At 43.5% G+C, this 22,377-nt stretch overlaps 1 protein-coding gene across 1 annotated transcript; it reads left to right on the top strand.

The window, feature by feature from the left end:
- Positions 1–1,502: 1,502 nt before the first annotated feature.
- Positions 1,503–22,377, top strand: ndfip2 (Nedd4 family interacting protein 2). The gene is made up of 8 exons (XM_076303605.1): positions 1,503–1,797; positions 11,870–12,050; positions 13,771–13,901; positions 15,316–15,403; positions 17,998–18,122; positions 18,286–18,352; positions 19,300–19,407; positions 21,068–22,377. The coding sequence occupies exons 1-7, from the start codon at positions 1,768–1,770 to the stop codon at positions 19,401–19,403; spliced, it is 726 nt and encodes a 241-aa protein (XP_076159720.1). The 5' UTR covers positions 1,503–1,767; the 3' UTR covers positions 19,404–19,407; positions 21,068–22,377.

The raw sequence follows: 22,377 nt of genomic DNA, 5'->3' as shown, positions 1-22,377 counted from the left end.
AAATGCTGTTTTCTTATAAATGGTGCACGGTCACTTTAAGAGCATTGATCTTTACGTTCTCATAATGCCCTTTTGCCAGCTCTTGTTTACAAGCCTTGTTTGTTGAGTTACATTGATAGCACAATATTAACAATAATATGCACAATGTTAAGTTGTTTTAAGCAGCCTTCATTGCTTTGGAAAGTATGCAATGACATGTTGCTTCACATTTCGTTTTGCAAATAAAAGTGAATTATGAGCCTGGTATCCACCTAGCTATCTGAATGGATTTTTTGTCGACTTGGCATATCATGTGCTTCATGTAGCCTAAATGCTTGGGAAACGAATTATTGAAGACCCACCAATTCCATTCTACTAGTACTACCTGGTGGAGATTGAGAGAACCCACAGTGCGTGATGCGCGTGGTGGGGGCGGTGGCACTGCCAGGCTACACAATCTTTTTCTGCATTTCTATCCCTTTATTCTCTTTAATTCAAGTTCACAGCTCAAAGCTGTCATGCACTAGAAGAACATAGTTTGTGTTTTATCAAGAATAAAAAAGATTAGCGTGGCACCACTTTAGATGTTTCATTAAATGACTTGTGCTATTTCGCGAGGCATAGTGAGATCGTTCGGTTTCGCACACAAAGTGAACTATTATGTTCTTCATATCCTTGTCTCTGACAAGCTAAAAATAATGAGCGTAGGCTTATGTCCATCCCGCAAATAGAGTCCGACTTTGAGTCTGCTGCAGCCACAGTCATCTTCAAACAGTATCAGGAGATACCTTCTTCTATTTTGCGCGGATTTTTTCTCGTCTGTTGTTCTCGCGGTGGTGTTTGCGAATATGTATCAAAACAAAACAAGCGCTAAATTTTGGGTTAAAATGCATTGTAACGCGCGTTACTGAAGTTTGTACCGAGTAAATATTACCCAATTTTTTTTTTGCAATGCCTTACATTACCGCGTTACCGCAAACAGCAATATATTACAGTAATTACATTACTTTTGTAACGCATTACTCCCAACACTGATTATAGGTCATGGGAATTCAGTTTTTTTGGCAGGGAACGTGATGGAATTTTACATTTGACTTGAGAGCTCTGCTGGAAAAATAAGCGAGTGGGCCTAAACCACTCTCTTTGAACAAAAATGTGTAAATGTTATGAACAATAGTTCTAAATATCCAAATAGTTCTAAATACCCAAGAAGTCTGATCCTGAGGTGATGCACTGTTAGCCTGCGCATCCTATTTTCTCTTTTGCAGTAGGATAGATAGCCTATTTATGTATTTAACCGCTTAAAAATGTCAATAGGCCTATGAAAAAAGAACATACTTGTTCTTTGACTAGGTGAAGGTAGCTAGCTGATATTTTGAAGGCAGTTCATACATGCAATTTAAATACATTTAAATTAATTCGAGTTCGAGTCAAACGAAAGAGAGATAGGGACATGTGCAAGAGGAAGTCGACGCCCCATTTTTAAGAGGCGAGTTTGATGTTGTGCGTATTTTGTGACGTAACAGAACAATCCCACTCTTTTTTTTTTTGGTTGCTTTTTTCCCCTCCGAAGAACGAACGAACGACTGTTTGAAATCTCGTTTGGGCTTGTATTAGTGTAAATGGGGGAGTCCTGTACACCCGTCGTAAACACTTCAACATCAAGGAAATCTTTTTGGGGCACTGACAACTAGCTGGGGTACTATCTCCGATTGACGGGGACGTAAACAAGCTTTCTTTTGGTTGTTGCTGCTGGCTGGCGTGTCTGCCAGCTGTTTTGAACGCAAAATGGAGCAAGCTGCGAGCCGATACCAAGTGGTAAGTTGGAAGGATACAGCCATTTAATTTAACGATACCATACGAAACATAATTTTCGTTATGTTTACTGGTGTTGTTCTTGAGAAGCACCTCTAATGGAAACCTACAACTACTACCTTAATGAACACCTTTCGAGCTAGGACAAGCATCAATAAAGCTAACGCGAAAGCTCGCCAAGCTCAGCTAACGTTAGCTAGCTAACGTTAACTAGCTGGCCGTAAATGTTCCTTTCTAACTTCCGCATCCGTCGAATTATACATCATAATTGATTCATGTTTCATATACAAACACAGTCAAGTGTGTGCTTAATAACATATTAGACAATATACATTAAAGGCAAGCTGTCTTGTTCTTTGGAAAGTTGTCCAAAACATTGTGCAGCTAAAATCGTTCCAGCTGTTCTACAGTGGCCACGCGAGATACCAGCACTTTGCCATGTGATTGTTTCACATACTTTTGTACTATTTTCAGGATCGCTCTAGTGTGTGTGTGTTTAATGTATCAATGGGGGAATTGTTGAAATGGCAACTTGGACTTGTGGAGCCACTTCCATTATCATTGCCAATATTTGAATTTTGGTCAATGTACCTCTAACTCAATGACAGAAGCAGCTAATGTGTGAAGTGTAGTGAGAAGAGATGTAATGTTAGGCTACTTCTCAGTGCAAAGTATGTGCTTGGACATGTTGGGTTGAGGAGGGGATGTAGGATAAGTGTAGGCCTACTGTGCTGTACACTGATGATGACAGATGCATTGAACATACATTGCCCACATGGCTATGTGGTATTTTATAATTCAGGTATTAGATATAATGCAGGCCTTTATCATACACCCATATGGTTCTTTGGAGTATGAACTGCTGTTTTGCCAGCACATTCTCTATGTGATAAAGGCTTTAGGGAAGAACCTTCAGCGTGTTGATGAGACTATCGCTAATATCTGGAGGTCACCACTATAGATTTAGCCTATGACTTCGAGTGCATCAGATTGAAGTTCTTCTGTAGTTTACAGCATTAAACAACTTCAGGTTTAGTTTTGTTTTCCGCTGTGCATATGGTAATAATCAACCCGAAGATCCTGTCCATGAATGTTGCTAGGCCTACCAAATGTCCAAGGTTCAAATTGTGTTAGTGTGGCACTAACAGTCTGTGTTTCAAATGTTGAGGCCCTCAAAACAGACTTCATGCTGAATGGCACACATGACAGAATCACCACTGCTGCTGGCCTAGCACCCAGTTTCTTTGAGATCAAGTTGACATTCATAGTCTTTTAATAATAGCCTGTTGTTCGGTTGCTCTCAGTCCGAAGCAGTGTCAGTGTCAGTAGGCCACAATTTCTTCAGTATTCTGGGCACTTGAACCTGCCTATTACCGAAATGCTGAAAGTCAGGCTATGTTCTTTCTTTGTCTGACTAGACTAATAATAGATAAATAGGCTTCCACATCCTGTTTGAATGTGGTGAAGTAGCGACTTTTAATACATCAGTGAAGTCAGGCAGTTGCTATGCAACCAACCTCTTTCAATGTGGGGTTTTCCTGAATCTGAAGGGTAATTTTTTGTTTGGGCTAGTGTACTCGTACCTCAGTCAGTTCACTGGGCACTCCGGTACCTACCCTCTATCTCTTTCTGTCTTCCTTGGTTCGATTCCACCAGTCAGTTAATAATTCATGTGCTCTCACTTGACCATTTCACAGAGGGCTGTGGGCTGTGCCTCTCTTTTCAGCATCTCGTAAGAAGATTTATCAGCACCCCCCCCCTTCTTTCCATCACTGCCTCATACAATCTCCCAGTTTTTTCTCCCCTCTGTTTAGACTCTCTGCCTTAGTCCCCCCTGCTATCTACTTACCAGTCTCCCTTTACCCCCACCATTTCACCCCTCTCTCTCCGTCTCCGCAGTAATTTTCTCTTTCCCTTTCTTCTCTCACTCCTCCACCACTCTTCTTCCTCAGCCCCTCTCTCTCTCTCTCTCTCTCTCTGCGAGCCTGTGGGCACAGTGGTGAGAGAGGCTGTGGAGGAGTGCAGGAATGTCCCAGTGGCCCGTTGGAACGCCCTCCTCTCCTCACTGGAGTCCGTGTGAGCCGCTTACAGTGCTCCCTCACCCCAGCACGAGGAAGCTGGTGGGGGGGGGGGGGGGGGGGCGCGGACTCCTGGGTTTTTGTATGTTTTACAGTGTGACTCAAAAAACAGCCTCACAGCCGTTGGATTGCCCATTGCATTTATGGATGCTAGTATTCATTTTAGCGGATAATGTAATTGCAAAATAATATATTATATTATTAATTAAGTGATATGCAGTGCAGTCAGTGTTGTGTAGACAAGCACAATCCCACACCAGAATCCACTCGCAACTGCAGGCATGGGAGGTGGCATGCTAGCAATGGCTGCTAACATTTTGTCGATGAGGTTTCAGCATCAGTGTTTCAGGTTTAGGCTACTCACTGCACAGCACTGTACCTGCTGGATGCTGGTGCTACGCTAGTGCTTGCTGGAACTGTTGAATTTTAGGATTGTGGCTCTTCCAGTAATCTGAGGTGAAGGTTTTCCATTGTTGAATCTAGAGTGTTGATGATGGATCATAATATATTGAAAAACAAACAAACAAAAAAAGAACTCAAACAGCTCTGTCTATGATTACAGTGCATAACAAACAAAATGGTAGGCCTAACTGGTGGGTATTAGTCAGATGCTTGGTGGTTATTTTTGTAATGCTGCCTCTGCTTTAGTTAAAAGGTTCCTCTTTTAACTTAATCCCAGCAGAGGCTGGAGCGATGGAGCTGGGGCTGGCGTGTTCGCCTCTGACATACATCTTCTTACATAACAGCACAACACACACACACACACAGTTTTCATGGTCATCTCATCTGCCGCCCTTTGTCCCCTCCTCCTTTGACTTCCTTTTATATGGCGATAAGGACAGACGCCATCACCAGTCCACGTAGGTCATTTAGGAAGATCGGAAGAACTAGAGTGACCTCCAGCACCCTTCTCCTGTGTACAGTGTAGATTGGATTGGGTGTTACACACACACACACAGCCCACAAGTGCTCGTCCCATGAGATCTGTATAGTGTTTGGATTTGAGTGCATGCTAAACGGCTAATAGCAGCAACAATATCAGTGCTGGACACACGTGAATCGACACACTGTCCACCAGCCGTCCACCTCCACCGCTGCAGGTGTGGCGATTCACGTGTGTCCAGCACTGGGCCGGAGTGAGGGCTCTCTGACAGGTGCAGCGTTCTGGGGGATCCAGCGGCTCATCTTACAGCTGTTCAGATGTTTCCCATGTGAAGAGCTTCGGGGGGTCTGATTTCTTCATTTGGCACCCACTGATCCTGCCTGGGCACCCAAGGACATTATCAGCATGAAGGCCAAGCAGCCTGTTGCACCCTGGTGTGAGGTAGTCATGTAGTGTGGATATCATTTCACCGGATGAGGTAGTCAAATGAAGGAGACACTCACTCACTCTCTCACACACACACGCACACACACGCACACACACGCATACACACACACACACACACACGCACACACATACGCACACACACACGCGCGCGCGCTCTGTCCAGGTGTTTGGAATCAGGGGTGAACTCATGAATCAATATGTTATGATACTTTGCCCATAATAATAATGTCCCAACAATACAGTGATTCTGAAGTACTCAATTAGTCTGGAAAAATCCAAACTCATTCACGAAGTGAATAGAGTCTGGTCACTCTCGGTTGGGAAACGTTTCCAACACTCGCATCACAACAGACACTAACATTGAAATCTAGCCTTACCAATCACATTCATAAGAGATTCCTAACATTACTTCCTACTTCCCCTAAACTTAAAAAACTATACTACAATAAACAGCATCAACAGTCAGGAAACAATGTATGTGTGTCTACCCTTGCAGTAAATAGATTTCTGCATTTTTCCAACTGCATTTTTTAACCTTTGCAGAGATGGTGTTGCTGCTTCTGTTTATCACAATAAGTTTCGGTTTAGTCTGACCCTCTCTTCGCTGATTGGCCTGACATTTTTCTAACTATGGTGTTCCAGACTAGATCTGCCTGAAAGAAGATCTAGGTGGGCAGGGCCAGGCTAGTACTCAATAGCCTACATGGCAAAACATTGATTTATGACACATGATATCTGTGTAATGAAGTAGGCAAAAAGTACAACAAGCTGGAATTATTTATTTATTTACTGCATTTCACAACTGAATTGAACAGTGTGCAAAGTCCATAGAGTTTTTGCTTAGTGCCTCTTAAAAATAGAAAATAATTGATAGTGTGTGTAGAGGATTACTCTCATTCATTCACCATCATTCAAGCACCATCACAAGGATGCATTCAGTAGTGACTCTGGTCAGTCAGACTGGCAGAGGAGTCCATTTAGAACCATAGTAGAATTTTATATTGTAAAGTAAAAAATGAAGTATTGTAAGTAAAAAATGTTGATACTACGACATATTCATATTTGTCAAGTCAAGTCAGATTTATTTTTAAAGCGCATTTAACATGCACATAGTGCAACCCAAAGCGCTCCACAAACAAGACATATAACAACAAGACAAACGATGCCGGATGGAGCGGCGTAGTCGCCAGTGTACCCATGACATCAAGACAAGACAAATACATTTAAAAAATAACAAATACAAAAAATGCCGGACGGAGCGGCGTAGTCGCCAGCGTACCCGTGACACCAATACATACAAGACAGACAACAAAACAAATAAAAAAAGAAAATATATTTACAAAGGGGGAAAAGTGATGTTAAAATTAGTCCAATTTCCAAACCAGCTGAAAATGTCCAAGGGCAATGATGATCCGTGAAAACTGCGCACAGAGCTGTGTCTTCACAACTGATGCAATGCCAACAAAGTTCTTTAGCAACTGACCAACCCGGTGAATTCACTGGCAGTCTGGAGATAACGTTAACGTTAGAAGCTAGGCCTTGTAGACCGCAGTCTGGAGATGACTGGAAACACAGTCCAAAGTACTGGGCGATCGTGTAGATCCGCAATTCGGTGGACTTAACAGTAGGGCTGTAACGATACACCAACCTCACGATTCGGTTTGTATCACGATTTTTGACCCACGGTTCGATACGAATCTCGATTTTTCTTTTTTTTCCCCTTTTTTTTGGGGGGGGGGGGGGGGGGCTAGACATTTTATTAAATAACATTTTAATAGCCTCCCTTAGAACACCAGAGGATTACAATATAATATATCTATTATTTTATATCCTGATATAAAAATATTTTTCTGAATGACTGATATTTATGACAGCACACTTTATGCAGATTAGCCTATAGCCTAGGCCTACTATTTTTTTATTACAACTCTACCTCTTTAATTCAGCTGTCTGGTTGAAGCCTGGAAATATTGTAAACAAAGTAGCATATAGCTTAGCCTATCATAGTGTACTGATTGGACTGTCCAGTTTCCCCATGTGTGTTTAAGTTTCAAGGTAATACTAGTTCTCCTTGGGACAGGCCCTTTTGGGAAACGTTGGTATTGAGATGATCAGTCAACTTCAATGCAAGAGTTTTAAACAAATATGTGCAGCATGCTAATGATGCTAAGCGGATTTAATAGTCATTTAGCTAGTCGTCTTCTATGCGTCCTTGCTTTCACGATTGTGAATGTTTTATTTAAGTCGCGCGTGTTCATTGAGCAGGAGAGAGAGGGAGGGAGGGAGAGTGAGAGGGAGGGATCGCGAGAGAGAGCGGGGCAAGGAGAGGGGGTTTGCTTCTATACTGTTTGGTAAAGTTGCACACATAGTCTACAATGAAAGCAAGGAGAGGTATGAAATGATTATTTATTTATTTATTTGTTTGTTTTTGGACAACTTAGGCTACCGACAAGTAAAGCGGGAGTTGTGGGTTGCTTTTGCGGCCGCCTAAGCTGCAATGCACTGCGTGAAACACTAGAAAGGGTGTGTCGCGATTCTGCCTTTTCACACCGCGACACAGTATCGTGGATATGAATGTCGCGATTTCGGTTTCGAATCGTAAATCGTTACAGCCCTACTTAACAGCGACCGTTTGTTGCTCCGTGAGATTGCAGCTCTTCACCGTTAACGTTAGTCTGCAGTTGGCAAGGCAGCTCGCAGGTCAGCAACAGCTCGGCGGCCACGGCAGATCTTTCGCAGAGTAGCTAGCCTAGGTCCAGCTGTCCCGAGAGATCCCCTCGACCAGACAGTGAAGTGCACTGTTCACGGATGGATGGAAGGATGTCAGAGTCTGCAGTTGGCATGGCAGCTCGCAGGTCAGCAACAGCTCGGCGGCCACGGCAGATCTTTCGCAGAGTAGCCTAGGTCCAGCTGTCCCGAGAGATCCCCTCGACCAGACAGTGAAGTGCTGCACCGCTCACGGGTAGAGCTAGATGGAAGGATGTCCGATGCCAAGCTAGGGCAAAAGCTAGCCATAGCAAGCTCCCAATGGACAAATGTCAATGACATCAGCTGATTTAGAAGCAGTAAAAAGGACTAAGAATAACACGATAGCGTAAAAATATAGCGCAAAAATAGCGTAAATAAATAGGGAAAACATTTAACTAGACAAACCAATACAAAAAATAAACATGACATTACATAAAATTACGAACATTACATAAAAACAAACAAAAACATGATGCCAGACGCAGCGGCGTGTCTCGCCAGCGTCCCCGTAACCTAGCAACTCACTTGTCCCACCCCTAATGCTGACTGTGTCTGTCCCTCTGTCGGTCCTTCTATCTCTCGCTTTCTCTGTCTGTGTTTCTCTTCTCCCTCTGTCTCCTGCTTTATAAGGGGTAAGGGCACCGATTTGATCAGATAAGCACTGGTCGTGTAACTGATCTACTACCGCTGATTAATGCCAGTGTATTTTTAGCAGAGAATACCCTACGGCAGCAGCAACACCAGTCTATTACATGTATAACATGCAGAGTATGGTCCTTTGGGATGTAATCCATAGTCCAAGTCAGTTGAATAGCCTGACGTACTCAGACCAATTCTCAATAACAGTTGAGAAGGGGGAGTCACAAATGGGCAAATTAAACTGAAGTTGGTACATTCAACTTTTCATAAATCTTGTCATTTGCATTTGAAAATGAAATGCACCATCCAGGTTACTCACTGACCCAATCAGAGCCGCGGCAGCCAGTTGTTGTTCACAAAAGTGCCTCCACGGTGCCCCTCTGTCTGTGATCGTAGCAGATAAATGATTGTGTAACTGTTGGGAAATCTGTTTCAGTGGGAGAGAGACCAGACCCTTCTCATTAAGTGAATTTCATGAAGTGAATGTAGATGTGTTTATAGCCAACTTCACTAACAGCTAGTCTGAAATTGCTTCCCTGTACCATGCACTGAGCTGAACTGAAATGAAATAGGCTAGCCTAATTGGCTCCATGTACTAAGCTATATTGGATTCTCATGCACTGAACTGAATTGAAATTTCAATTAATTGTATTTATACAATAGGCTACTGTTTTGTTCTGTCTCGTTTGAATAAAGGGCTTGTCTGTGCCTTGTGTTCACTGATCAAGGTAGTACATGGCAGTCGGTAGTCAAGTGGTCGTCTCTGTGTTGTCTTCTGTAGTTGGCACGCCTAAGGATAGGCTTGGATCATGTGTGGAGGAGAGAGGGAACGGAGGGATGTCAGACGGAGGAGGGGGATGAGCGAGGGAGAGTTGAAGGGACAGGGAAAGGTGTAGTCGTTAGAGCCGGAGTGACGTGAGAGTGAGAAGACTGAGGAACCCAGGGGGCACAATGAAAAGAAGAACAAGCGCGACACAGAGTTCTTATCTGGGACGCCTGTCGGAAGAACAGATCACAGGGAAAAAAGACAGAGAGAGAAATGGAGCAAACAAGAGAATATTTTTGCTCTGGTAGACTCCCGTGGCCTGTTAGCATTAGCACCACAAAGAGGAATAGGCTGGTGAAGACTGCTGCACACGTCTCTCTCTCTCTCTCCCTTTCTTTCTTTCTTTCTCTCTCTCTAGCCTCTGTTTCTGTCTCTCACTGTCTCTCTCTCTCTCCCCTCTTTCTCCTCTTTTTTTCTGTTCTGCTGAGGGAGCATTAAAGTGGGGAACCTAAGATAGCAGCAGCCTAATGCACGTGGACATCCTGCTGACTGCCTCTACCTCTTCACTCTCTCTCTCTCTCTCTCTCTCTCTCTCTCTCTCTCTCTCTCTCTCTCTCTCTCTCTCTCTCTCTCTCTCTCTCTCTCTCTCTCTCTCTCTCTCTCTCTCTCTCTCTGTGTGTGAGAGAGAGAGTATCCATGTGTAGGGACATCTATATGAGTACACTCTCTAAGTGGTGTGTGTGTTAATGTGAGCAGACTATTTGCTCACATCCTGTGCTAATGACGATGATAAATAATAATAAGTTTATTTTATATAGCGCCTTTCTCAAACCCAAGGTTGCTTTACATAGTAGGAAGGCAGGGAAACACAATAACAAATAAACAAACAATACAACAGAGACAAAGGCAGGGAAACACAATAACAAACAAACAAAACAATACAACAAAGACAAGTTATCTGTATGGAACTATGTGTTGGGTGTAGAGGAGAAGTGATCATTAAACAGAAAGGTCTTGAGATGTGCTTTGAAGAAAGGAAGAAAAGGACGGGCACAAAGGGGTTGGGGGAGGGAGTTCCAGAGTTTGGGGCCAAGGCACTGAAGGACCTGCCACCCAGGGTGGAGAGTCTGGAGCGGGGGATAGCCGAGGTTTTGGTCAGAGGATCTGAGTGAGCGGGAAGGAGTGTAAGGGGTCAGGAGGTCACAGATGTAGGGGGGAGCAAGGTTGTGGAGGGCTTTGAAGGTGAGCAGTAGTACTTTGTATTTGATCCGGGACGGAACTGGTAGCCAATGGAGTTGATGGAGAATGGGGGTGATGTGTGCTGATCGTCTGGTATGGGTGAGGAGCCTGGCTGCAGAGTTTTGAATGTTATTGTAGTCTTTGAAGGGTTCTACTGGGGAGACCAAGGAAAAGTGAGTTGCAGTAATCTAAACGGGACATAATGAAAGAGTGAACCAAAGTCTGTGCATCACTAGCAGAGAGGAAGGGTCGGAGGCGTGCAATGTTACGGAGGTGAAAAAAAGCAATCTTAGTGAGTGATTTGATATGAGGATCAAAGCTAAGGGTGGAGTCAAGCTGAATGCCAAGGTTTTTAACAACGGGTGGAGTGGACAGATGAGCCATCAATGTTGAGCGTGAGATGCCGTGATAGACAAAAAGGCCATCTTTGGACAGCTATCCAATGCTACGTTCTTCTGGGCAGGGTCGCCTCTTTCACCTAAATGCAGGAGGATGTAGCCAGTCAGGCAAAAGCAATATGGCGGTGAGCTATAGTGAAAAAAGTAGCAAACATGTATTGTAATTTAATGTATAATCATTTAAAAATATTAAATTATCTGAAAATAAATGTCAATCACACTCAATTCTGTACAAAACCTTTCAAATTAGAATGTTACAAGTCTTTAAATAAAACTGACCTAACTAATTCTTTCCATTTTTATACTCTGAGAGATGTAGCCCTGTAGTGATCCTTGTCAGGTGTGTGATATAAAGAGCAGCAGTACAGCAGGTAGTGTTGAAGGTCACCCACCACAGTTTAGATCACGCACCGATGTCCTCAAACACTACCTCTCAACTTTCCTCTCACGCCATGGCAACAAGCAACCTGTTGAGTTTTATGGCCTTGTGAGGCTCATCGGTGTCTAGTCTGCCTCTCTTAGAGACACGTCTGTGTGTGTGTGTGTGTGCACGACACGTGTGCCTGCAGGCTCTTCATTCTTACTTTGTTATGGCTGTTGTGGAGTTGTTTATGTGTTTTCTTGCTTTGATAACTGTTGTGTTGTTGATAGTCTACTCCCTGAGATTCTAGTAGCTTGTGTTTTTTTCGTGTAGGCTATTTTGTGGCTAATTTTGAGTCAGTTGGAGTTTACTGCTCACAATATGCCCTCACAATAAGTGTTTTTACTGCTCACAATATTCTCTCACAATAAGTGTTGAGTCTCCTCGTGTGGTGAGATTTTTGTCAGACAGAGATGTGTACCTAAATGTGTCTCTCCTATCTTGTCCTTCCACCAGTTACACAATGACTACAATGAGGAAGACTCGTCCGAGGCCTCCACCAGTGCAGTGCCATCCACCTCAGCCCAGGGGGCTTGTGCCATCACACCCGAGGTGGCAGGTGCCAGCGCGGCGCCTGAGGCTGAGGTGCCACCGCCTCCCTACGACAGCGTCACCCTAGGGGCCACCGCCGCACCAGGTACGCCAATGGAATGCTCCCAACAGAACTCTTGATCTTGGTAGAATGGACAGCCAAAAACAGAAGTAGGCTGCACTCAACCATTTAGATGGAGCCCCTTACTTTAGTTGGAGCCAGTGGTGCTATTGCAGTCATCAGAACTACTGGTAAAGGTGAGCCCACTGTCTCAGTGATGCAAGCAGCTTTCTATCCATAGAGCCTAAAAGATGTGGAAATAGGACATCACAGACATGAGAACTGTCAGGGTTGTTGCAGCTTTCATTTCGTTATCATTCTCAGCATGACGGTTCAGAATGAATTGGAGCAGTGCATCACAATGAACTGCAGCTTTCAGTTCATCGGCCCCAAAAGTGTTGCCACAGAGCCTGGTGACCGTCTTAGCAGTGACAGTGGCAGAACACCCCCCCCCCCCCCCCCCCCCCCCCAGGATCGAGTCAAGAGCAGAATACAATTTTTCAGCATTACCATGGTAACTGCTGTGGCTGTTGGCATGGTTACAGCCTTTGCAGTGGAAGGTACTTTCTGTCGAGTGGGAGGAACTCCTAAACGAAGCTCTCTGCCATGTTATCATTCTCGTACGTGTGGTCACCTCATTCTTGTGAAAGATGCCATGTTCTGATGCACAAGAACACATGCTATTGAAAGTATAGTCTACCAGGGAAGTTGCCTGTTTGGATATATAGAGTTCCTGAGAACAAATAAGTTAAGTGCTCGTTTTGTTTCCGCTTCCTGTTGTGAAGCAGTGGTTACAAAAGCGTGTATCTATGCTGATGAGTAAATACAGTGTTGTCCTCTCATCCCCCACCTTCTCTCTCTCTGTCCTGCTCTTTCTCTGTGTGACTGTCTCTGTGTCTGTCTGTCTGTTTCATAGAGTACCGAAGCCATGACATAGCGTTGCCAAGGCAGCAATTTCACTGGATCTAAACAAATCAATCTACCATTGAAATCACCATTAGCGGTGGCTTTCTTAATCTATTTTAATAATGTTTCTAAGTTAGTATATATTTTTTTTCTATACTGTAGGAATCACATACTACAACATATATTCATACCAACATGATCAAATTTGTGACTACAGAGTTTTATTTTAGCATGGGTTTCCTCCATAAAAGAGATCTGTATATAACTTCACAGCAAAAAACGTCACTCTTAACAGCCGCCAGTCTTTGAGAAGACGTGAAATATCCACTGGAATTTTGTTTCTTTATATTACACCTGCCAGGGAATCCGTGTTATATGGCTAAGCTGCTGCCTAGCAGGTAAAGCACGTTTAAATGGCTATAGCCTACATTTAAAACAATTTATGAGCTAGAAATGATGCCACATGTCTACATTCAATGCTATTTAAGCCACTTCGAAAGTTTGTTTAAATCCAGTGATTCTGCCGTCATAGAAACGCTGCGTCAGACTTCGGTACTCTATTGACTCTGTGTCTTTGGCTGTTGTTATGCATTTTAAAATATATTGGCTGATGTGAAGCAGAGACAAAAGCCTTAAGTGTCAATAGGATTAAGCATCTGGTTTTCATTTCTGGTTTTCATTTCAAATCTCTTTTTTTCCCTTTTCTCAAGTTGCATTTTCCTTATCAGATAGCCTGGATACAGTTTTACAAAATACCTAGATTTGGAGTGATTTGGGATCTTTCTTTCTTTCTTTCTCTCTCTCTCTCTCTCTCTCTCTCTCTCTCTCTCTTTCTCTTTTTCTTTCTCTCTCTCTCTAGAAACTAGTTTTCAGGGGGGTTTCCCTGTGCCTCCGCCATACAGTGTTGCCACATCTCTGCCAACCTATGATGAAGCGGAGAAGGCCAAAGCTGCAGCCATGGCGGCCTCCGCTGTCGAGGTGGTGCCACGGGTATGTCCCAATCTCACACTCACACACACTCTCACACACACACACACTCACATACACTTATCCAGACACAAAATACTCATTATCACTGATGTCCTTGTTCGCGATCTAAAGTCTATCCATGCAAGGGCTTTACACTGAAAGCAGTGACAGGAATATGAATAAGGAACCTTACATGACGTGCTTTCACAACTTTTCTTTTATCTCTTCTATGCGATTTTTCTCTGTAACACACAAGGCCAGCACACACACACACACACACGCACACACACACACACACACACACACACACACACACACACACACACACACACACAATAAATTCAGATACATACACCAGAAAACAGACCCATCCACATCAACCACACACATAAAGGAGCAATCATACACACTCTTTTCTATCCTAAAGATCGGTCATGGGATTGTGCCCTTTTATTTCTGAGTGAGGCAGAGTGATCAGTCACCTCTGAACTTCCTCTGGTTTTCACTCCTTCTCTCAGTGGAATCCCCAGTGCACCACAAAAGCCTGCATCCTCTTCTGTCACTTTCCCCCCCTCCTTTCTTCTCTCTTCTGTCTTCCTGTCCGCAACCCCCTCTCCACCTCTCCCCCCTCCCCCATTTTGTCTGTTCACTTCTCCTTAAACACACATTAGCCTCCACAAAAAAAAAAAAGGCCAACATGGTGCCCTAGTTTCATATAGCGTCTGCTGAATTGGTTTAGAGAAGTACCACAGATATGCCAAAGTTCCAGCCTCACACCACAACCTAGAAACAAACGTCCACTCTCTATCGTCCCCTAAATGAGAAGGTTAGAATTTAATCTAAAAGATATCCATTTGAAATATTTATATTTTAATTTCTATAAAGTGGGTGAATTTCTATAATTGAGCAGCGGCTGCATAAACCTCTTATTTGAAAGCCCTCTGTTGATTGGATTTTTTTTTTTAGCAGTTTTAGCTTGACTGTCGAGCTGAGCTGTGCAATTTCCTGTTTTAGTTGTTAAAAATAATAATGCTACACCATTGTGGCTCTAAAGATATAATTCAAAGACTTTAAATGCCTTAGTTGTGGTTGGATTTTTCATTAGAGTATGGTTTTAAATTTTTTAAGGGGTCGTGTTACGTGAAAATAAACCTCAAATACAGCAATACAGCAGTTTGTGAGGAATCACTGGGTCTTTGTTTCATATTCTACTTTCTGTGCAAATCCCACCATTTGGTTGGGCCTGTTGTCTGCAATTTGTCAACAGTACATACTAACTGTCAGTCCATCCATGCGTCAGTCCATCAATGCTTTTGTAAGAACTGGAGCTAAAATACTCTGTGCTCCTTCATATTATCTTGCTTCAGACAGCTGTGGTCCATACAGATGTGATCTTTGATGATAATCAATCTGTCTTTGTGCTTCCCTGACCCAGGACGAAGATTTCCCTCCGCGAGATGACTTCAGTGATGCCGACCAGCTCAGGGTGGGCAATGATGGCATTTTCATGCTGGCCTTTTTCAGTGAGTATTTTCCCAGGAAAGAGCAGAACAAACACCCACACACACCTATGTACATCTTTATATGTACATAAATACAATGATGATATCTCCATGCTTGTTCTGCCCAAATCACCACTCAGTCCCAATGAGACACACACACACACACACACACAGAGAGAGAGAGAGAGAGAGAGAGTTATGAAGTATATATAAGTAAGTATATATACTCTTTTGATCCGGTGAGGGAAATGAAATTTGGTCTCTGCATTTATCCCAATCCGTGAATTAGTGAAACACACTCAGCACACAGTGAGGTGAAGCACACACTAATCCGGCGCAGTGAGCTGCCTGCAACAACAGCGGCGCTCGGGGAGTAGTGAGGGGTTAGGTGCCTGGCTCAAGGGCACTTCAGCCGTGCCTACTGGTCGGGGTTCGAACCGGCAACCCTCTGGTTACAAGTCTGAAGCGCTAACCAGTAGGCCACGGCTGCCCCATAAGACAGAGACTATGTCTCAAATCGCGTACTTCTGCACTTACAATACCTAAGTTGAGTGCATGAGGGTGTTCACACTGAAAATTCCAACGACACGAAGGGCGCTGCAAGTTCCCGGATGGTGCACTCATAACGGTCAAAAAGCTGAGTGTGCAACGCTGGACACTTTTCGCCCTTAACGGACGCCATCTTGCCCAAATAGCGGAAGGGGAGGGAGCGTTTTCAAACTCGTGGTAATCGCGGTTGAGAAAGCTGAAGCAGCAGCAGTGGAAAACAGACTTTACGGAGGTACAAGCAAGTTATAACATAAACAGTTCATGTTTTGACACAGTATGACCATGTCACTGTCGAATTGAGGACGCCAATAAAGTTATATTAAAATGTTTGCGATCGTCATTTCCGTGAAGTGCACGGAGTTAGTGTTTGATATGAGACAATACTATTTTGTTAAAATTTGCGCACTCCGCCAGTAAGCACACAGTGCACATAGTGTACTACACGAAAGTGTACTCACGTAAGTACACCAATTGAGACAGACTCAGAGTTATGTAAGGGATAATGTATAGAACGCCAGTCATTATCGGAAAATCAGTCCCGACAGGGCGAACAGAACCCTGACGTGCCAGCGGATTTTCCGATAATGACTGGCGTTCTATACATTATCCCGCTTATTACACAGCTACTTGCCAAATCGTGGCTTTTGCAGAAACATATAGTTCGCAACACGCGCTGAACTTGAATCAAACATTCTTTTTAGAACGCAGCTGATCAACCGTCTGCTTTTACTTTTGAATGAAGTTCTGTTGCAAGAAGTAACTGGACTAGCGGAGTGATATGAAAGACATGAATTTAGAAGCACAAAACCCATTTTCCTTGACAGAGGTCTGTTACTTAGCAACGAAGGCCCATTCAAGTAAATGGAGCATTCTGCAGCATTATGAAGAGCCGTGTAATAATATGTACATAATGCCAGTAATGAGCCCCAGTAATGACAGACAGACAGACAGACAGACAGACAGAGTTATAAGAGAGTTATTATGTATATAATACACACAAAGAGAAGTCCAGGGAGCAGTGGGAGTGTAGATAGGTAAAGAGGAGGCCATTCCAATCCTATACACAAGATTTCTTAAAATCAACTTGCAACTTAAAGATGTCCACCTTCTTGGCTAACTTTTCTGGCGGCCCTCCACAATATCAACATTAACCACCACACAATGATTTTCCAGGTTGTACTAAATTGTGCTTAAATCTGGTTAGCATCATAACCACACTGTGCTAATTGTTAAAAACTGTTGTATTCAAGTTAATTCTGCAAGCCAACCACCACAAATAAAATTCAATTCTGTGGAAAAACACTGTTTACAGTCCATACTAGGGTCCATGCCTGATCAGTTTGAGTGTGTTTTCTTTCTGGAGATCTGTTCTGTTGAGATAGTGTTTGTTATCTTTTAGTCACAGACAACTGAGCCTTAGAACAACAGTTATTTTCTTGCTCTGAAATATTCCCAATTATATTTCAAAAAGTACCTTGGTTGGTCATATCAGGTTCTGGTCACTTGTAAAAACATTTCATTGAACAGTTAACACTCATTCTCAGAGGTAGAGGAAGGACCTGGACATACATTGGGCTAGAGCAAGAAGAGGAAAAGCAGAAAGGAAACTGCATGAATGTGTTCCTGATTAACTGCTGAACTTGTTAAGGGACTTTTATTAAGGGCTTGCGGCTGTTGTCCTCTGTTATGCTGTGAAACTGTTCTGTTTGGATGCCACCTGCTGGGAGCTTTTTCACCTTCAAAGGATTCGGAGCAGAACCTTTTCAAGAAATTCGAAATTGACATTTAAGTTGGGAGGGAAAATACATATTTTACTAGATTTTCATATAGAGGATATTTCTGCCTGAAATGTACATCCACCAAACATGCATTTTCCACAGTAAAAGCAGTTTCCATACTGCTGTGCAGTGTTGCAGGAGTATTCATTCACCACTAGATGGAGTCCTTTTCCATCTTTAGGTATGATGCATGCACAGTAATAAGGCACACGTAGAGCAAACGTGTGTGTGTGTGTGTGCTCTCTTAGCATCCCCACTGACTGTGTTGCATGTGTGTCTTGCTAACAGTGGCCTTCCTCTTTAACTGGATCGGATTCTGCCTGTCCTTCTGCTTGACCAACACCATCGCGGGTCGCTACGGCGCCATCTGTGGGTTTGGCCTCTCTCTCATCAAATGGATTCTCATAGTCAGGGTGAGCCCACATCCACAAACTGCCTGCACACATCAAACTGAATTTAATCATGAATTGACCATTTTTGTTTACCTGTATAACATCTGTGTATCTAGACTGATTGGTGTGTGGATGTCCGTATGTAAAAATCCTACTCTGACTGAGCGTTCTCTTCTGCTCCCAGTTCTCTGATTATTTTACTGGATACTTCAACGGGCAGTACTGGCTCTGGTGGATCTTCTTAGTTCTGGGTAGGTACCATGCCATGGTCTGTATCTGATTTGTTTAGCATACACTGAAATGCTGCCACCTGGTGGTGGTAGCTTTCCTCACACGTGTTGCCATTTATTTTTCCATTCACTACGGCCTTCAGGGGAGCCAGTGTAATGAAATGAGCGTTTCAATGATCTATTGTTTGTCTGTGGGAGTGTACTTTATTTCAGGGACAGAAAATGCCACATTTGAAGCTTTGGCGCTGTAATCATGTGGCTAAGAACGGTTTAAAACGTTAGCTTATTGTGTGGCAGTGGTCAGGACGAGGTCAGATCGTGTCCTTGTTATTTAGTCACAGTAGATCTCATGGCTGCTGAAGGAGGTAATAAATTATCAACGCATTATGGAGTTTTTTTGACAATCTCACTACCTCCCTCGACACAGTTGAGGCTAGGACCTCTTCTAGTCAATTTCCAGAGCTCTAGCTACCACTTTTAGCGTCATATACTGTTGTGAAAAGCAGAGAAAGTCAGCGGATGTCTAATGTTGAACATGTGTTCCGTATCCTCCATAAGGCCCCTGTGAGGAGACGTGTTTACAGCATTGTCAGAATGCTGGTTCACTAGTAGTCAGAAGACAGCAGCAGAGACACACTTTTGAAAGACGCTGCTGCTGCTGTTTTGGAAAAGATGAATATCAAATGTTTCTGCTATAGTGTTTCACTCCGGCAGACATGCCAGTGGTGTTTTCATGCAAATCGAATGCAAAGAGAGGCAGCTTGATGCAAATGAAAGAAGCACAGTATTGAAATAATCTATCTGGACGGACCGTGTGGAAGTGGAGTGGCCTTGAGGCACACCCACACACAGGGAACAGGAAGATTGACTTGAATCTTCATTTAATCATGTGTTTTGCTGATCTCACTCTCTCTCTCTCTCTCTCCGCCCTCTCACTCTCTGTATTCATCTCTGTGTCAAACTCTCAGGTATGCTGCTGTTCTTCCGGGGATTCGTGAATTACCTGAAAGTTCGCAATATGTCAGAGAACATGGCCGCCTCCCACAGAATGCGTTTCTTCTTCCTCTATTAAAGAGGTACATACCCCCTCCCACCCCACCTCACCCCCTCTCCCTCTCTCATATCTCTCACACATTAGCACATACAACCTCTCTCACAAACATGCACAGTGTTGCACTTATAAATGTTCTCCTGTCTACAGACAAATATGTGTGTCAGCATCTTTGTGTCATATCCACAATTCTATTCTGCTCAATTCAACTTCTTACTTGTGCTGCAGCATGCTTAAAAACGAAAGTGTAAAAAGTGCCCAGCAAAACAAAAATGATGCTGTGCCACAGAACAAAGTTGTCAGCATATCAGCATATAGTGTAGCAACAGTTACCTTCTGTTGCCATCAGGTTGTAAGGCTTGAATGGAGATGGGGATGAAGGGTTTTTTTGTACAGTGTTAAAACCCATCAGGGTCCAGTGTGGTCCACCAAAGCCCTTCTCTGCCAGTGCAGTCCTCTCCCTCGGTTCTGCTGACTTTGAACATCTGCCCCCAGGACTCCTCCGCTGCAGTCTCGGCCCTGCTGCTCCCAAACGCACAGGAGCTCATTACTGCAGCTAAAATTAACTTTCTGTGCATCACAGCTACGATCACTTAATCATATTCCTCTCAACCACAGCACAGCTCCAGCAGCTCCTAGTAGTCAAGCATGTTTTTTTTTTATTTTGTAAGTAAATCAAATAGATCAAATGTATGTAAATAACATTAGATTTATGCTGTATTGCATCTTCTGTCGCTGTGAATTCTGGATAATCACAAGGGCAAAGTTCTGCACCCCGTGCAGGTGTTCTGCGCGTGTGCTCGAGCTCTGCGGGTTTGGATTAGGGGCTTGATTACTTGTGGACTCAGACAGCCCTGAGCCCTTCCAGACTTCACAAGGATGCGCCCACATAATCAGAGAGTCTGTAAGCCCGCCGAAGTCCGGACATCCGGATTTGGCGCATGCTTCTGTGACCTGTATCATGCCCCCTTTTTTTAACAAAAAAATAAAAGAGATGGAATCACAGACCCACTCACTGACCGCTCCCTCTGCTGGTTATCGTACCCCACTGCCTCTTTTCCATCTTTCATAGCGTCACATTTTCACTTCGAAACTTTACCAACAACTTAAAAGTCGATGCGGATTCAAACTCTTTGTTGTAATTCAACACACACCTCTCGATGCCATCGGCTGCCAGCGCGGGCTGCTCTTCCTCACACGGCCGTGTGTGTGTGTGTGTGTGTGTGTGTGTGTGTGTGTGTGTGTGTGTGTGGTGTAAGTTCTTTTGTGCTGGCGGTCAGTGACACTTTTTGACGGCGCCGTCACATCGGCGTACCCACGGTGCCCCTGCATTAATGGTCAGAGCGGCTGATGACTGCTGCCACTAATGCACCAGTGTGTGTGTGTGCCAGCAACCATCTCTCTCTCTCTCTCTCTCTCTCTCTCTCTCTCTCACTCTCACTCTGTCTCTCTCTCTTTCACACCGCATTCACGCTTTCCCTTCCTCTCCACTCGTCCTCCCACCACCGTTCATGCCCTCCCTCTCTTTCTGTTTATTCGTTCCCCCGTTTCTTTATTTAACATTCTCCCTTTCACCCATTCAGTCTTTTTTATGTATCAATCACTCTCTTATTCTCTTCTCTCTCTTTCCCTCTTCCTCTCTCTCTTCTCTCTCTCTCTTTCTCTCTCTCTCTCTCTCTCCCAAGGTTGCCACACCAAACATTCCTCCCTAATGTGAAATTCCGTGATGATTTGCAACCCGTCAAATGAACTGGACTGAAGCCCAAAGGGGGGGAGGATGAAGAAGAAGAAGAAGAGGAGGAGGGGAAGAAGAAAAAGAGAGAGGAAAAAAGGAGTGCATAAGTGCTGCCAAAAAAGCCCAGGCTTCCCTCATTAAAAGTCAAAGAAGTGATGCACTCCTTCCCCAACCGAGTACAGATTAACTAAGTTAATATTAGGTTTGTGTAATATCCTTCCTTGCCTTTGTATGCTCTTATTTAATTACTTGCTATACAGAATGGACTGATACTCTCACACACACACATGCACAAACATACTTAAACACACACACACACACACACACACACACACACACACACACACACACACTCTTACAGTGTGACACTTTCCAATGTGGAGTGATACTTCATAGTAGGGATCTAAAATCAACTGTAGAGAACAGGTCCTCATTAGGAGTATGCACCCGAGGAGTGCTATGCAAACGGTTCATGTCTCTTCGAATGCGAAGGACCAGATAAATGTAGTCGGTTAGTGCCCCCCTCCCAGCCTCCACCCCACCCCTGCTCCTTCCATTTAGAACTGTAAGCTTTGTTGCACTGCAGTATTGAAGTAACCTCATGAATAAGAGCGCTCTCTCTCTCTCTCTCTCTCTCTCTCTCTTTCGCTCTTGGTTTGATCATTGAAGCTAATGCCAACTAAAGATATGTTTGCACTACATGAGGTCTTTACCCTTACCTTTCTTAAGTCATGACTGGCTTATACTCTTAGTAGTGTATCAGTAGAGCTTTGTCAAGCAGGTTTGGTATTCTGGAATTTGTATTTATCTTAATGATATACAGAGATTTTGCCATTTTTGCACCATAATAATTTAATTTGTTATTTTGGATATTGTTATTGTATTTACATACAGTATATAGATTATTGCAATCAGCTAAAACTGTGATACTTCTTTCCTTGTCTAGGCTACATTTTAGTGCTTAAAATGCTATGAATTTCATCCATTTGATTCCACAAACAGCCTCTTCAGCAATATCAGATCTTTAATGAAACATGTAAGTGCATGGTTAACTTGGTTGCACTGGTTTGAAAAAAAAAAAAACCTACAGTCTTAAAATAGTGCAACACAGTGATTTCAATATACATTTGTAAACCAAACTCTTTTCTTTTGTCAGAATTGAACATTTTGGAGCATCTCAAGTGTCAGAGACATGGTTGTGTGTGATGTGTTAATTCTCTTGTCTTGCAAAATTGCCAATAAAGTTCCCCTGGAACCTTG

Source organism: Alosa pseudoharengus, unplaced genomic scaffold, assembly GCF_046254945.1.
Source record: "Alosa pseudoharengus isolate Yale_2024_CS ecotype anadromous, Long Island Sound unplaced genomic scaffold, YU_APseudo_1.1 YU_APseudo_1.1_scf_24, whole genome shotgun sequence".
Lineage (NCBI taxonomy): Eukaryota > Metazoa > Chordata > Actinopteri > Clupeiformes > Clupeidae > Alosa > Alosa pseudoharengus.
The sequence above is the reverse complement of the archived record's forward strand: the minus strand, read 5'-3'. Positions and strand labels throughout refer to the sequence as shown.

Bases quoted from the DNA above. Each gene is read 5' to 3' on its own strand.
- ndfip2 (XM_076303605.1), top strand. From the start codon at position 1,768: ATGGAGCAAGCTGCGAGCCGATACCAAGTG. The intron at 13,902-15,315 runs GTATGTCCCAAT...TCCCTGACCCAG, and splicing joins CTGTCGAGGTGGTGCCACGG to GACGAAGATTTCCCTCCGCG. The intron at 18,353-19,299 runs GTAGGTACCATG...TCAAACTCTCAG, and splicing joins GTGGATCTTCTTAGTTCTGG to GTATGCTGCTGTTCTTCCGG.